The sequence below is a fragment of the Salmo salar genome, chromosome 20 (assembly GCF_965601325.2).
Source record: "Salmo salar chromosome 20, fSalSal1, whole genome shotgun sequence".
In the NCBI taxonomy this organism is placed as follows: Eukaryota; Metazoa; Chordata; class Actinopteri; order Salmoniformes; family Salmonidae; genus Salmo; species Salmo salar.
Window position 1 is genome coordinate 26,693,444 of NC_138310.1, and position 14,206 is coordinate 26,707,649.

General features: G+C 44.5%; 1 protein-coding gene across 3 annotated transcripts in view; it reads left to right on the plus strand.

The window, feature by feature from the left end:
* Positions 1 to 14,206, plus strand: part of hip1rb (huntingtin interacting protein 1 related b) — a 35,475-nt gene that overhangs the window by 15,330 nt on the left and 5,939 nt on the right. For 2 of the 3 annotated variants that reach the window (XM_014161307.3, XM_045703135.2), the window contains exons 9-26: positions 1,474 to 1,531; positions 2,738 to 2,813; positions 2,940 to 3,104; positions 3,262 to 3,317; positions 3,485 to 3,557; positions 5,797 to 5,980; positions 6,085 to 6,173; positions 6,320 to 6,436; positions 6,551 to 6,652; positions 6,977 to 7,171; positions 7,441 to 7,588; positions 7,736 to 7,822; positions 7,969 to 8,076; positions 8,221 to 8,357; positions 8,444 to 8,554; positions 8,693 to 8,751; positions 8,852 to 8,882; positions 8,985 to 9,047. In XM_014161307.3, the coding sequence (XP_014016782.1) occupies positions 1,474 to 1,531; positions 2,738 to 2,813; positions 2,940 to 3,104; positions 3,262 to 3,317; positions 3,485 to 3,557; positions 5,797 to 5,980; positions 6,085 to 6,173; positions 6,320 to 6,436; positions 6,551 to 6,652; positions 6,977 to 7,171; positions 7,441 to 7,588; positions 7,736 to 7,822; positions 7,969 to 8,076; positions 8,221 to 8,357; positions 8,444 to 8,554; positions 8,693 to 8,751; positions 8,852 to 8,882; positions 8,985 to 9,047 (1,859 nt within the window). The remainder of the gene's footprint in view (positions 1 to 1,473; positions 1,532 to 2,737; positions 2,814 to 2,939; positions 3,105 to 3,261; positions 3,318 to 3,484; positions 3,558 to 5,796; positions 5,981 to 6,084; positions 6,174 to 6,319; positions 6,437 to 6,550; positions 6,653 to 6,976; positions 7,172 to 7,440; positions 7,589 to 7,735; positions 7,823 to 7,968; positions 8,077 to 8,220; positions 8,358 to 8,443; positions 8,555 to 8,692; positions 8,752 to 8,851; positions 8,883 to 8,984; positions 9,048 to 14,206) is intronic. The other variant, XM_014161308.3, reaches the window with a different exon arrangement.

Genomic DNA, 14,206 nt, shown 5'->3' on the forward strand with positions numbered 1-14,206 from the left:
CCCCAGTGATGTACTGAGCCGTTCATTCACACTACCCACTGTAGTGCCTTGCAGTCAGATGCTGAGCAGTTGCCATACCAGGCAGTGATGCAACCAGTCAGGATGCTCTCGATGGTGCAGCTGTAGAACCTTTTGAGGATCTGAGGACCCATGCCAAATCTTTTCAGTCTCCTGAGAGGGGAATGGGTTTTGTCGTGCCCTCTTCACGACTGTCTTGGTGTGCTTAAGTAGTTTAGCTTCTCTGGTAGGCTTGTGTCACTGGGCAGCTCTCGGTTGTGCTTCCCTTTGTAGTCTGTAATGGTTTTCAAGCCCTGCCACATCCGACGAGCGTCAGAGCCAGTGTAGTATGATTCGATCTTAGTACTGTATTGATGCTTTGCCTGTTTGATGGTTCGTTGGTGGGCATAGCAGGATTTCTTATAAGCTTCCGGGTTAGAGTCCTGCTCCTTGACAGCGGCAGCTCTAGCCTTTAGGTCAGTGTGGATGTTGCCTGTAATCCATGGCTTCTGGTTGGGGTATGTACGTACAGTCACTGTGGGGGCGACGTCATCAATGCACTTATTGATGAAGCCAGTGACTGATGTGGTGTACTCTTCAATGCCATCGGATGAATCCCGGAACATATTCCAGTCTGTGCTAGCAAACAGTCCTGTAGCTTAGCATCTGCTTCATCTGACCACTTTTTTTTATTGATCTAGTCACTGGTGCTTCCTGCTTAAATGTTTGCTTTTAACCAGGATCAGGAGAATAGAATTGTGGTCAGATTTGCCAAATGTGGAGTATAGGTGGTCCAGAGGTCTTTTTCCTCTGGTTGCACATTTAACATGCTGATAGAAATTTGGTAAAACGGATTTAAGTTTCCCTGCATTAAAGTCCCCGGCTCCTAGGAGCGCCGCCTCTGGGTGAGCATTTTCTTGTTTGCTTATGGTGGAATACAGCTCATTCAATGCTGTCTTAGTGCCAGCTTCTGACTGTGGTGGTATGTAAACAGCTACAAAAAATACAGAATACAGATGATAAACTCTCTCGGTAGGTAGTGTGGTCTACAGCTTATCATGAGATACTCTACCTCAGGCGAGCAATAGCTCGAGACTTCCTTAGATATTGTGCACCAGCTGTAGTTTACAAAAGTGCATAGACTGCCACCCCTTGTCTTACCAGACGCCGCTGTTCTATCTTGCCGGTACATCGTATAACCAGCCAGCTGTATGTTGTTGATGTCGTCGTTCAGCCAAGACTCCGTGAAGCATAAGATGTTAGTTTTTAATGTCCCGTTGGTAGTTTAATCAATGAGAGGAAAATAACTGGAGATCACAAATGTGATTCTTTGCATGTTGTGATATCATGCAAAGTATTCTTAATAGTAGTTCCATGTGTCTACTTGCTCTAAACTACGCTTTGCTAACTTAATTAGACTCAACTTGTTTCAAAGTATTTTTTGTGAGTTTGTCTATTGCATGTCCTGGATTTCAGGTCTCCCAGCAGACACCCTGCAAGGACATCGTGATCGTTTCCATGACCAGTTCCACAGGTAAGTCACCCAGGAGCTCAGGCTGCTAGTAAATGAGGGGGTAGAAAAGCGAGGGAGGAAGGGAGCCTCAGTATAACAGGGAGGCTGCGGCACAATCCTGCCTTTCCCTCCCCCTGGCTTGTTACCCTGAGTCACTGCAAATATCCTGGTGCCTACCACCCAGCTTCCACCCATTGTAATGTGTCATCATCATGTCGTCACAGTCGGACACACCTCTGTGAAAGTGAGAAGGGGCTGAGTCTGAGCATTTCAGATAGTGTACCAGTGACATAGTAATCAGCCCAGAAAGAAAGCAGAGAGGGAGCTTGATGTGTTAGTGGATACCTTGGCATCAGTGGCGGTCGGTGCTGTTTATGAGCGCATGGCCTTATTTCTATTACAACATATTGGATGACTGTCATTCATATTCTATTCACCCAGTTCAATGTAACATCTATAGGTTTAGGCTGTTACGTGATACTCACATTTTCCCTATACCCATCATGAGGTTGCTACAACCTAGCCTATGAATAGTGACACATTCAATACCACCTTGAACACTCTTGCCTGCTTCTAGCTGATCTAGGGTGTAGTCATTAGTCCAACAGTTACAAACAAGAGTTTCTACTGGACAAATTCAGGTATGTTTATCCCCGTTTCATTCCATTTGCTTTCGTTTTAAGAAAAGTTTTTCAATAGATTCGGCAGAATGAATACGCCGCTGGTCACACGTAAACACAGTTCATTCCTTTCCAAGCCAAACCATATTATAACCGCTACACCGCCTACATCATTGTCACCATATTAGCTAAAGTAACGTCAAAGTCAACATAGCTAATAGAACTAACACGTTAGTAAACTCGCTACAGTCATGCAGTAACGTTAGTGTACAGTCAGTAAGTAGTTTAGCACTAACACTGGCGGGCCCCAGTGGCAATGCATTTGTAAAATCAAAAGCTTACCTTGACATGGAAGAGTTCCAGTGTTGTTGGATAGTCCAGCTAGGTAACATGGCATCCCTCTGAGTAGGCTAAACTATCTAGCTGCATTTGCTAGCTAAGTAAGTGAAACTTGGTTCTATTTGTTTTATTTCATTCTGTCATACACATCATACACATCCCCCTCTATTTTAGGGATGCAATAATACAACACAGTTTAGAAAATGTTGTGTTCCTGTAGATTATAGTGGCATCATTCAGATCAGTGATTGAAATATTTGCCTTACAGCCTCAAGACCTTCTTCAACAAAGCCAGAGACATGATGTACTTCAAGAGACTCATCCAGATCCCCAAGCTGCCAGAAGTAAGATCATAGACCGACATAGTAGGGGAAAGATACTGTATTGGGACTCAACCACACTTCCTAGATTGTGGATCCATCTGTGTTTATAGTCCTGTCTTATTTATTTGTGTGTGTGTTCATCCCCAGTCCCCTCCTAACTTCCTGCATGCGGCTTCCCTGGCCAAGCATGCGAGGCCGGTGGTGGTCATCCCAGACGAGGATGAGCCCGAGCAGGTGGATGATGACGATGACGACCCTGAACCGCTGATCAATGTCAGTGACGTCACCATGCCCAGCATGGCAGTGCCACAGGTACGACTTATAGGCCACTGGGTCATGACCTCTGAGGGCACAGCTATGGCCCATTGGATGTGTATGTCTTATTTTTATTTTTATTTTTTTAAAGTAGCACTAATTTTGGCTGTAGATTGTATAAGCATTAATGAGTCTTCTCTGACTTTTCCTTTAGCAGTTCGACATATTTGATCAAACCTTTGGACCTGCCAATGGTGGTTTTGATGACAGGTTAGTCATTGGTATTTTAGCATTGGTGTGTTTGAAACGGAAGGATATGTAAACTGGTGATGTTTTTTGAACTGACATGTCTGGATATCTTCTTGTGAATTGAGTTAGTAGTGTGCCAGTGTGTGTGTATCTTAAAGGTTAGAGGCTGTATGTCTTCTGGTCCACAGGGATATCCAGATTGAGAACCTCAAGCGGGACTTGGAGCTATTGAGGACAGATCTGGAAAGGGTCAAAGGAGAGGTAAGTAGACTTGAGTTTTAACTCCTTTAAACAGATTTTACAGATGTCATACCTAGCTAAAAATAATTGACTTGTACCTCAAATAATACTATTTAAGGGTTAATTATTCCTGTTAACAATGTATATCAACCAAATGTATTTATAAAGCCCTTTTTACCTCAGCCGATGTCACAAAGTTCTATACAGAAACCCAGCCTAAAACCCCAAACTGCAAGCAATGCAGATGTAGAAGCACGGTGGCTAGGAAAAACTCCCTAGAAAGGCAGGAACCTAGGAAGAAACCTAGAGAGGAACCAGGCTCTGGGTGGCCAGTCCTCTTCTGGCTGTGCCGGGTGGAGATTATAACAGTACATGGCGAAGATGTTAAAATGTTCATAGTTGACCAGCAGGGTCAAATAATAATTATCACAGTGGTTGTAGAGGGTGCAACAGGTCAGCACTTCAGGAGTAAATGTCAGTTAGCTTTTCATAGCCGATCATTCAGAGTTAGAGACAGCAGGTGCGGTAGAGAGAGTCGAAAACAGCAGGTCCGGGACAAGGTAGCACGTCCGGTGAACGGGTCAGGGTTCCATAGCCGCAAGCAGGACAGTTGAAACTGGAGCAGCAGCACGACCAGGTGGACTGGGGACAACAAGGAGTCATCAGGCCAGATAGTTCTGAGGTATGGTCCTAGGGCTCAGGTCCTCCGAGAGAAGAGAGAAAAGAGAGAGAGTTAGAGGGAGCATACTTAAATTCACACAGGACACTGGATCAGACAGGAGAAATACTCCAGATATAACAGACTGATCCTAGCCCCCCGACACACAAACTATTGCAGCATAAATACTGGAGGCTGAGACAGGAGGGGCCGGGAGACACTGTGGCCCCGTCCGACAATACCCCCGGACAGGGCCAACCAGGCAGCATATAACCCCAGCCACTTTGCCAAAGCACAGCCCCCACACCACTAGAGGGATATCAACAGACCACCAACTTACTACCCTGAGACAAGGCTGAGTATAGCCCACGAAGATCTCCCCCATGGCACGAACCCGAGGGGGGCTCCAACCCAGACAGTAAGATCAGTGACTCAACCCACTCAAGTGACACACCCCTCCTAGGGACGGCATGGAAGAGCACCAGCACGTTGTTTTCCCTAAACACCAAGCTACTTTTCCCACTTCAAAAAATAACTACTACTTTTCATTTAAAAGTTTCTATTCGCTAGTCAGAAAAGTCTATCAAGCCCTCTCCCGCCAAAATGAACGCTATACATCTTCTAGCGATCTATTGATAGGACAGGCAACTGTCAGTCACAAAGCAATCAATGACTGGGAAACACTGCTGGTTTGACAGTCTGCTGTCTGTCCCACCTTCCTGTACCTGTGTGATTGGTGTGCGCTGTGGTAGGTTGCAGTCAAATTTCTTTACATGGCTGGATAGCGCAAGAGAAATCTGCCCATCCCCTTTAATGTAAGTGGTAGCAATGAGTCGAAATCCACGTAGCCTAATTATTGTTCATTTATTTATTTTCTTTCGCGTGTTTCCTATAGCCAGCCACGGAGTCATGGCGCGTAGGCTATTGACTGTCCTTTGATTGACAACCGAACAGCAAGTGTTGTTTAGTTTATAAAAGGTGTCAAAATGACTGAATAAAGTCGATCTCCCTAATTTGCGTACTGGTATACTTTTTGGCAATTATCTGCAGATAAATTATGAAAAGCCTGGGGACGCCTGGCTGGCTACTTTTTCTATTTAGCTGGCTACTCCATGTACTTAGGGGAAACACTGATAACCAAGTTTTGACAGTGGTGGACATTGTTGATTTGTAAAGGGGAGAGGAATTTAGGTCATGTGTTGGGTGGATGCAAAGATGAATCGTGACATGTGGAATGTGGCAGCTTGTCTCAGAATGGGAAATGACGTCTGTCTGTGGTCAGAAGACCAGAAGGTGTGTCTGGGACACAGTGTGAGATGTATTGTTGACCCCAATTTCTGCAAATGGCTGGCTCCTAATGTGGCCTGTATCATAACCGTTGCTAAAAGTTTAAGTTTATGCCTGTGATATTGAATTGAGTCATCCTAACCTAAAATTGTATATGTTTTGTAAAAATAATTTGTACCACTCAACACTTTTGTTTTCCCTGTCTGAGGCCCTCATCCACTAGTGCCATGTCATGGTGTCCTGTGGTGGTAGTGATCTACCCAGGGGAGGTTTACTATGGTGACTGACTGACTACCTACCTCCTCCCTCCTGCAGGCCCAGCGCTACATCACTCAGCTTAAGTCCCAGATCAACAGTCTGGAGGCGGAGCTGGAGGAGCAGCGGGTGCAGAAACAGCGTGCCCTGGTGGAGAACGAGCAGCTGCGCATGGAGCTGGAGGCCACGCGCCGCCGCAATGCTGAGCACGAGAGCGTGCAGGCCACCTTCGGAGAGGCCGAGAGTAAGAGAAGCCACTCACTAAGTCTGGCATACATGTTCAGTCACATTGTATTGAACACACACTGATATCTCCCTCTTGTCTCTGACCCCCACTTTTCTACCCAGCGAGAGCCCAGGCCACAGAGCAGCGCTATAACAAGCTGAAGGAGAAGCACACTGAGCTAGTGTCCAGCCATGCGGAACTGCTCAGGAAGGTACAGACTTATGGGGAACCTCACCTCTGTTTTCATTGTGGTTTTCTCCATGTATGCGCATATAGACTCAGACTCAACTGAGCGTTATTTTTCTGTCTAGTGTGAAGAGAATGTTTAACAACGTATATGTGACATTGTGTTGGCAGAGTGCAGACACCGTGAAGATGCTGTCAGCCACCCAGCAGACCCAGGAGGAGGTGGAGAGGACCAAGCAGCAGTTGGCTTTTGAGGTGGATCGCATCAAACAGGACGCTGACATGAAGGTTAATGTTATTGAGTATTAGCAATAGTGATCCAGTGCAGTTAATGTTATATTTCAGTACTGTATTAACCTTTTGTCTAATTGACTGAATAATGTTATTGTCTTATCATTGCAGCTTGAGGAGCAGAAGTTTGAGATGGAGAAGCTTAAAAGGGAGTTTGAGGAGAAGAAGGCAGAAGTGGAACGTGTCAAAGGCACTCTGCAGAGCAACGAGAAGGTGTGTGGTGATGATGCAGTAAATACTGAATAAAGTGGGTTCCCTCCCCTATGTAATGACACAGGGGAGTCATCTGATTCACCATCATGCAAAACTCGATGCAAAAACATCGCCCCACTTTCCAGACTTGCAAATCAGAATTGGCTGTGAAGGCTATAGGAACCTGGACTGTGTGAGGAAGTGATCACATATGAAATTCTCACAAACATCAGAAAAGGCTTTTCCTCACAAAAGTTAATGTACCTATTATTCTGTTATCTGCCTTCTCCCTCTTCCTGTCTCTTCTCTACCCTCTCTCCTCTCTCCCTCCTCCGTCTCTCCCAGGTGGGGGAACAGCAGACCAGATCCATGTCCGCGCTGCAGGCGGAGAAGGAGCGCCTGATGCACTCTGTGAGTGAGAAGGAGGCAGCGCTGTCATCCCTGCGCCATGCTGCACAGCTGCAGCAATCGTCCCTGCAGCAGGAGAGGGAGAGGAGCACCAGGGAGCTGGGAGAGCTGCAGGGCAGGCTGCAGGAGAAGGTCAGTCAGGACAGCACCGCACAGAGCAGAGTTCAGTCAGCTGCTTTGTCTTGTCTGTCATTTGTTGATTGCAAAAGAGAAAATAGACACAAGCTATACTGCTGGTCAAATCCCTTATTACTCAGACTGCATTGCAAAGTGACAGATTTTCTTTAATTATTGAACTATTTGGCTGTCTGCACAATATAAGATAAACCATTAGTATGTCTGTGACCATCTATTTTTCCCTCTGACCGTATGTCTGACTGTGTCTCGTTGCGTCTGTGTAGTCTTGCCGTGAGGAGCAGCTGCAGCAGAAGCTGCTGGAGGAGCAGTTCTCTCTGCTGCAGGGAACGGTCTCTGAGGCTGAGAGCATCATCCAGGATGCTGTGGCCAAACTGGACGATCCACTGCACATCCGCTGCACCAGCTCCCCAGGTTAAAATGAGTGAACGAACACATACACACAGAGAGATGCTGTTCATGTCACTTAGAATATAAAGTGGAAGATGACTCATCCATGCATGTGTGTAAATCTATAAAAATAATGCTTTTCAAACTTTTTTCTTTGTCTCTCCACCACAGACTACCTGGTCAGTCGTGCAGAGGCCACTTTAGGCTCCATTGACAAAGTGAAAAAGGGTCACTCAGACTACCTGACAAACATGGGAGGTGAGTTGCTCATTACTTGGTGCTCAGTGTTTTTGATATAATTAGTCGTCTTTGAGCAACCCCAGTGATAATGGTCATGAGTGCTTGTTAGTGACAGAGCTTGGCTGTGTTACTGGCAGTGATGCATCCTTTCCTCTGTTTACCAGATGTTGGTGGGCTGCTGAGGGCCCTGACCCAGTTCTCCCACCTGGCTGCTGACACCATCATCAACGGCAGTGCCACAGCACACATGGCTCCCACCGACCACGCCGACCGTAAGGACGTTCTCCTCAAATAGAACGGATTCCTGTTTGAAACTAATCTTGTATCTTATTGGAATTTTACTGAAATATGATATTGAAACCATTTGGTATGCGAGTACAGTGTCAGTGTGCATCTTGCACTTTTGCACCCTGCAGGCCTGACTGAGAATTGCAGGGGCTGTGCCACTCAAAGTCTGCAGTTCCTGAAGGACCTCAAGTCCAAGGCCTCTCTCCAGAGGGCAGATCCGGCCTCCATTCGCATTGTGGTCCAAAAGATCCTGAGGCTGGGGGAGGTAATGGACTACTGGGCAGTCTTCTCAATCTTTATCCCTGTCCTTTTACTATTTTTCTTAATCTCATCTCCTCTTCCAATGCTTAGGAGCTGCGACCTAAAGGCATGGATGTGCGACAGGATGAGCTGGGAGATCTGGTGGACAAGGAGATGGCAGCCACATCAGCAGCCATTGAGGAGGCAGTGCGCAGAATCGATGTGAGGATCACAACCATGTAGAACATCCCACTGTAGAGGGGAATGACATCACAAGCTCAACACTATCTACACAATATATCTGTATTCATTCCCAGGCTTTATCCACATTTCTCAATTGCTGTTTTTCTGTATCTAAAGGAAATGATGAATCAGGCACGAAAGGACACCTCTGGCGTCAAACTTGAGGTCAATGAAAGGTCAGTAGTATGTTTGACTTACGCTCTGTATTTTAGTTGAAATACATGTTAATGCATTTTTCCCCTTTAACTCATCATGATATTACTCCTTGTTTCATAGAATCCTCTACAGCTGCACAGACTTGATGAAGGTAAGATGGCTGCTGTTCTACTTACTGTTTTGATTGACTTACTCAAAAGGTTTGATCGAAATCCTAATAATGCTGCGTTCCCTCCTTTCCTCTGTCCTTCAGGCCATCCATTTACTGGTCCTGACATCAACCGACCTACAGAAGGAGATTGTTGAGGGAGGGAGGGTGAGTCTTGACATTTATAATTTAATGTTGAAAACCTTGTAAATCTAGCCTGTCATTAGTTTGCCGACAACAACGGGGGTAGGCCTGATCAACGACAACGGGGGTAGGCCTGATCGACGACAACGGGGGTAGGCCTGATCGACGACAACGGTGGTAGGCCTGATCGACGACAACGGTGGTAGGCCTGATCGACGACAACGGTGGTAGGCCTGATCGACGACAACGGTGAGACAGCCTATAGCGAGGAGGTCAGAGTGGTGCCAGGACAACAACCTCTCCCGCAACATGATCAAGACAAAGGAGATGATCGTGGACGACAGGAAAAGGAGGGCCGAGTACGCCCCCATTCACATTGATGGGGCTGTAGTGGAGCAGGTTGAGAGCTTCAAATTCCTTGGTGTCCACATCACCAACAAACTATCATGGTCCAAACACACCAAGACAGTCGTGAAGAGGGCACGACAACACTTTTTCCCCCTCAGGAGACTGAAAAGATTTGGCATGGGTCCTCAGATCCTCAAAAGGTTCTACAGCTGCACCATCGAGAGCATCCTGACTGGTTGCATCATAGCCTGGTATGGCAACTGCTCGGTATCCGACCGCAAGGGCCTACATAGGGTAGTGCGTACGGCCCGGTACAACACTGGGGCCAAGCTTCCTGCCTAAAAATTGTCAGACTCAAGCCACCCTATTCTCATAGACTGTTCTCTCTGCTGCCGCACGACAAGTGGTACCGGTGTGCCAAGTCTAGGTCCAAAAGGCTCCTTAACAGCTTCTACACCCAAGCCACAATAAGACTGCTGAACAATTAATCAAATGGCTACCGGGACTATTTTTTTTTTACTCTGCTGCTACTCTTTTTATTCATTTATTTAACGAGGCAATTCTCGCTGTTTATTATTTATGCATAGTCACTGTACTCTACCTAGATATACAGTACCAGTCAAAAGTTTGGACACACCTACTCATTCAAGGGTTTATTTTATTTTTTACTATTTTCTACATCGTAGGATAATTGTAGAATACATTGTAGAATAATAGTGAAGACATCAAAACTATGATATAACACATATGGAATCATGTAGTAACCCAAAAAGTGTTAAACAAATCCAAATGTATGTTAAATTCTTCAAAGTAGCCACCCTTTGCCTTTTTTATTTTTATTTAACTAGGCAAGTCAGTTAAGAACAAATTCTTATTTGCAATGACGGCCTACCAAAAGGCGAAAGGCCTCCTGCAGGGAATTAAAGTAAAATAAATTAAATGAAAATATAGGACAAAACACACAGACGACAACATAGCATGGCAGCAACACAACATAACAAGATTAAGATTAATCTTTATCAAAAATTCTCTAATTATTATTACGTGATTAAACTACTTAACCTCTTACATCTAGACGTTCCACTAGCGGAACACCTGCTCCAATATCCAATGATAGGCGTGGCGTGAATTACAAATTCCTCAAAAATACAAAAACTTCAATTTTTCAAACATATGACTATTTCACAGCATTTTAAAGACAAGACTCTCCTTTATCTAACCACACTGTCCGATTTCAAAAAGGCTTTACAGCGAAAGCAAAACATTAGATTATGTCAACAGAGTACCAAGCCAGAAATAATCAGACACCCATTTTTCAAGCTAGCATATAATGTCACAAAAACCCAGAAGACAGCTAAATGCAGCACTAACCTTTGATGATCTTCATCAGATGACACACCTAGGACATTATGTAATACAATACATGCATGTTTTGTTCAATCAAGTTCATATTTATATCAAAAAACAGCTTTTTACCTTAGCATGTGACGTTCAGAACTAGCATACCCCCCGCAAACTTCCGGGGAATTTGCTAACAATTTACTAAATTACTCATGATAAACGTTCACAAAAAGCATACCAATACAGAACTCCTCTATGCACTCGATATGTCCGATTTTAAAATAGCTTTTTGGTGAAAGCACATTTTGCAATATTCTAAGTACATAGCCCAGCCATCACGGGCTAGCTATTTAGACACCCGGCAAGTTTAGCACTCACCAATATCAGATTTACTATTATAAAAGTTTGATTACCTTTTGTTGTCTTCGTCAGAATGCACTCCCAGGACTGCTACTTCAATAACAAATGTTGGTTTGGTCCAAAATAATCCATCGTTATATCCGAATAGCGGTGTTTTGTTCGTGCGTCCCAGACACTATCCGAAATGGTAAATCAGGGTCGTGCACATGGCGCAATTCGTGACAAAAAAAAACTAAATATTCCATTACCGTACTTCGAAGCATGTTAACCGCTGTTTAAAATCCATTTTTCTCGTAAAAAAAGCGATAATATTCCGACCGGGAATGTCCATTTAGCTAAACAGAGGAAAGAAAACAAAGCTTTCGGTCGACGCGGGCACGAGCCTGAGTCTCACAGTACTGTAACCAGCCACTACCCAAACGCGCTACTTTGTTTCAGCCAGAGCCTGCAAAGCCACGATTCAGCGTTTTGCCGCCTTCTGAGAGCCTATGGCAGCCGTAGGAAGTGTCACGGGACAGCTAAGATCCTCACTCTTCAATAAACAGAGACAAGAAGAACGACACCTTGTCAGACAGGCCACTTCCTGCATGAAATCTTCTCAGGTTTTTGCCTGCCATATGAGTTCTGTTATACTCAGACACCATTCAAACAGTTTAAGAAACTTTAGGGTGTTTTCTATCCAAAGCCAATAATTAAATGCATATTCTAGTTACTGGGCAGGAGTAGTAACCAGATTAAATCGGGTATGTTTTTTATCCAGCCGTGAAAATACTGCCCCCTAGCCATAACAGGTTAATCACGTAACTGTAATTAACTTGGAAGTCGGGGCACCAAGGAAAATATTCAGATTACAAAGTTATAATTTTCCTAATATAACTTTCAGATATTTTAATATCTGATCACTTACTCTTCTGATTAATGAATTATTCTTTACCTCACGTTAGTCTCATTCCAAACGTAAATTGTTGGTTATCTGCACGAACCCAGTCTTCACTATGAGTCATCCATACATCAATTGTCTTAATCATTTATTTACTAAGTACTCACAGAAATGCATAACACAAACAAACAAAGTAGATATGGTTACAAAGAAATTATAGGGGAATGTGCTCTAGTGGGCTAAACCGGCATGGCGGCTTGTTAGAGGGACTGATATGGGCGCGAAAGTTAACAGACACTACAAAGTTGATAATTATAACAATTGAAATGCTAATCCTTTGCACATGAACGCTCACTCAGTCGGGAATAATTGCAATCAATATATACATTTACACTCAGTGCGTCGTCGGGATCTCTGTTGAAAAGTTTGTTTCTGTTGGAGAGTTTGTTCACTCACTCACTCACTCACTCACTCACTCACTCACTCACTCACTCACCCTCACACACACACATAGAATAGATATTTCGGCGGTTGTCGGTCTTCGCGTTCAATGATACCGAATTCCTAGCTGCAGACTAGTAATTAATATCAAAGACTTGTTCTTATTCTGTCGGTATCGATAGTCTAAGAGTTTAACCACGTGGGATGGTTAAAAGATTCAGCAATCTACTTAAACCTTATTTCCCTCTACGATAGAGGTACTGGTCTCGTCTCAACCCTTAGCCCTCTCATAATTGAGGTAAGCTCGGTCTCATGATAGAAAACCCAGGTGGGGGTTTTATTCGGGACATCGAAAAGGGCTGTCTCGACGCCAGGTCCTGTCTGTGCCCCTGGGGGCGTGCCAATGACTTAGTGAAACTTTAAACAGAAATACAATTCTCTCACATTAACATCATTACATAGCATCTGTCATTTCACAAATAGTATCATCTTTACTCATTCATTTTGTACAACAATTAGATGTAAGCCTCATAACTGAAGCTATTGTATAAACAGCGTTATGGTAATGTGTCCGTATTGTCTCTCATGAGTTTCACAAAATTGTACCAAACGGACCAGTTCGTAGCTGGATTCTTCACCGATCTTTTATACATTCTCCAGAACATAAATACTCTTTCGGACCTCCAGTTCTGTGAGGTGGAAGAAATTCCTTTGTTCTCTCTATGAAAACTCACTCTCTCTATACTGTCTGGCCATGAGGCAGGATCTCCTCTAGGAATTTACGACCTCTCTGACCACAGCAGCCTGGGTGTAGGAGACCGAGAGAGATGGTGCAGAGGTAGGGGGATGGTGCTCGCTGTGTCCAAAGAGGGCAACGTCATGACAACATGGTAGAAACATTATTAAGCACAGACAACAGCACAAAGGGCAAGAAGGTAGAGAGAACAATGCATCACACAAAGCAGCCACAACTGTCAGTAAGAGTGTCCATGATTGTCTTTGAATGAAGAGATGTCCAGCTGGAGGATTTGTTGCAGCTCGTTGTAGTCGCTAGCTGCAGCAAACTGAAAAGACGAGCGACCCAAGGATGTGTGTGCTTTGGTGACCTTTAACAGAATGTGACTGGCAGAACGCGTGTTTGAATGTGAAGAATAAAGGCTGCAGTAGATATCTCAGATGGGCGGAGTGAGGCCTAAGATGGTTTCATAAATGAGCATGAACCAGTGGGTCTTGCAACGGGTTTACAGAGGAGTATAGAGTGCAGTGATGTGTCCTATAAGGAGCATTGGTGGTAAATCTGATGTCCGAATGGTAGAGGACATCTAGCCGCTCGAGAGCACCCTTACCTGCCGATCTATAAATTACATCTCCGTAATCTAGCATGGGTAGGATGGTCATCTGAATCATGGTTAGTTTGGCAGCTGGGGTGAAAGAGGAGCAATTACGATAGAGTAAACCGAGTCTAGATTTAACTTTTGCCTGCAGCTTTGATATGTGTTGAGAGAAGGACAGTGTACAGCCTAGCCATACTCCCAAGTACTTGTACGAGGTGACTACCTCAAGCTCTAAACCCTCAGAGGTAGTAATCACACCTGTGGGGAGAGGGGCATTCTTACCAAACCACACAACCTTTGTTTGGGAAGTGTATAGAACAAGGTCAAGGGCAGAGAAAGCTTGTTGGACACCAAGAAAGCTTTGTTGTAGAGTATTTAACACAACATCCGGGGAGGGGCCAGCTGAGTATAAGACTGTATCATCTGCATATAAATGGATAAGAGAGCTTCCTACTGCCTGAGCTATGTTGATGTAAATT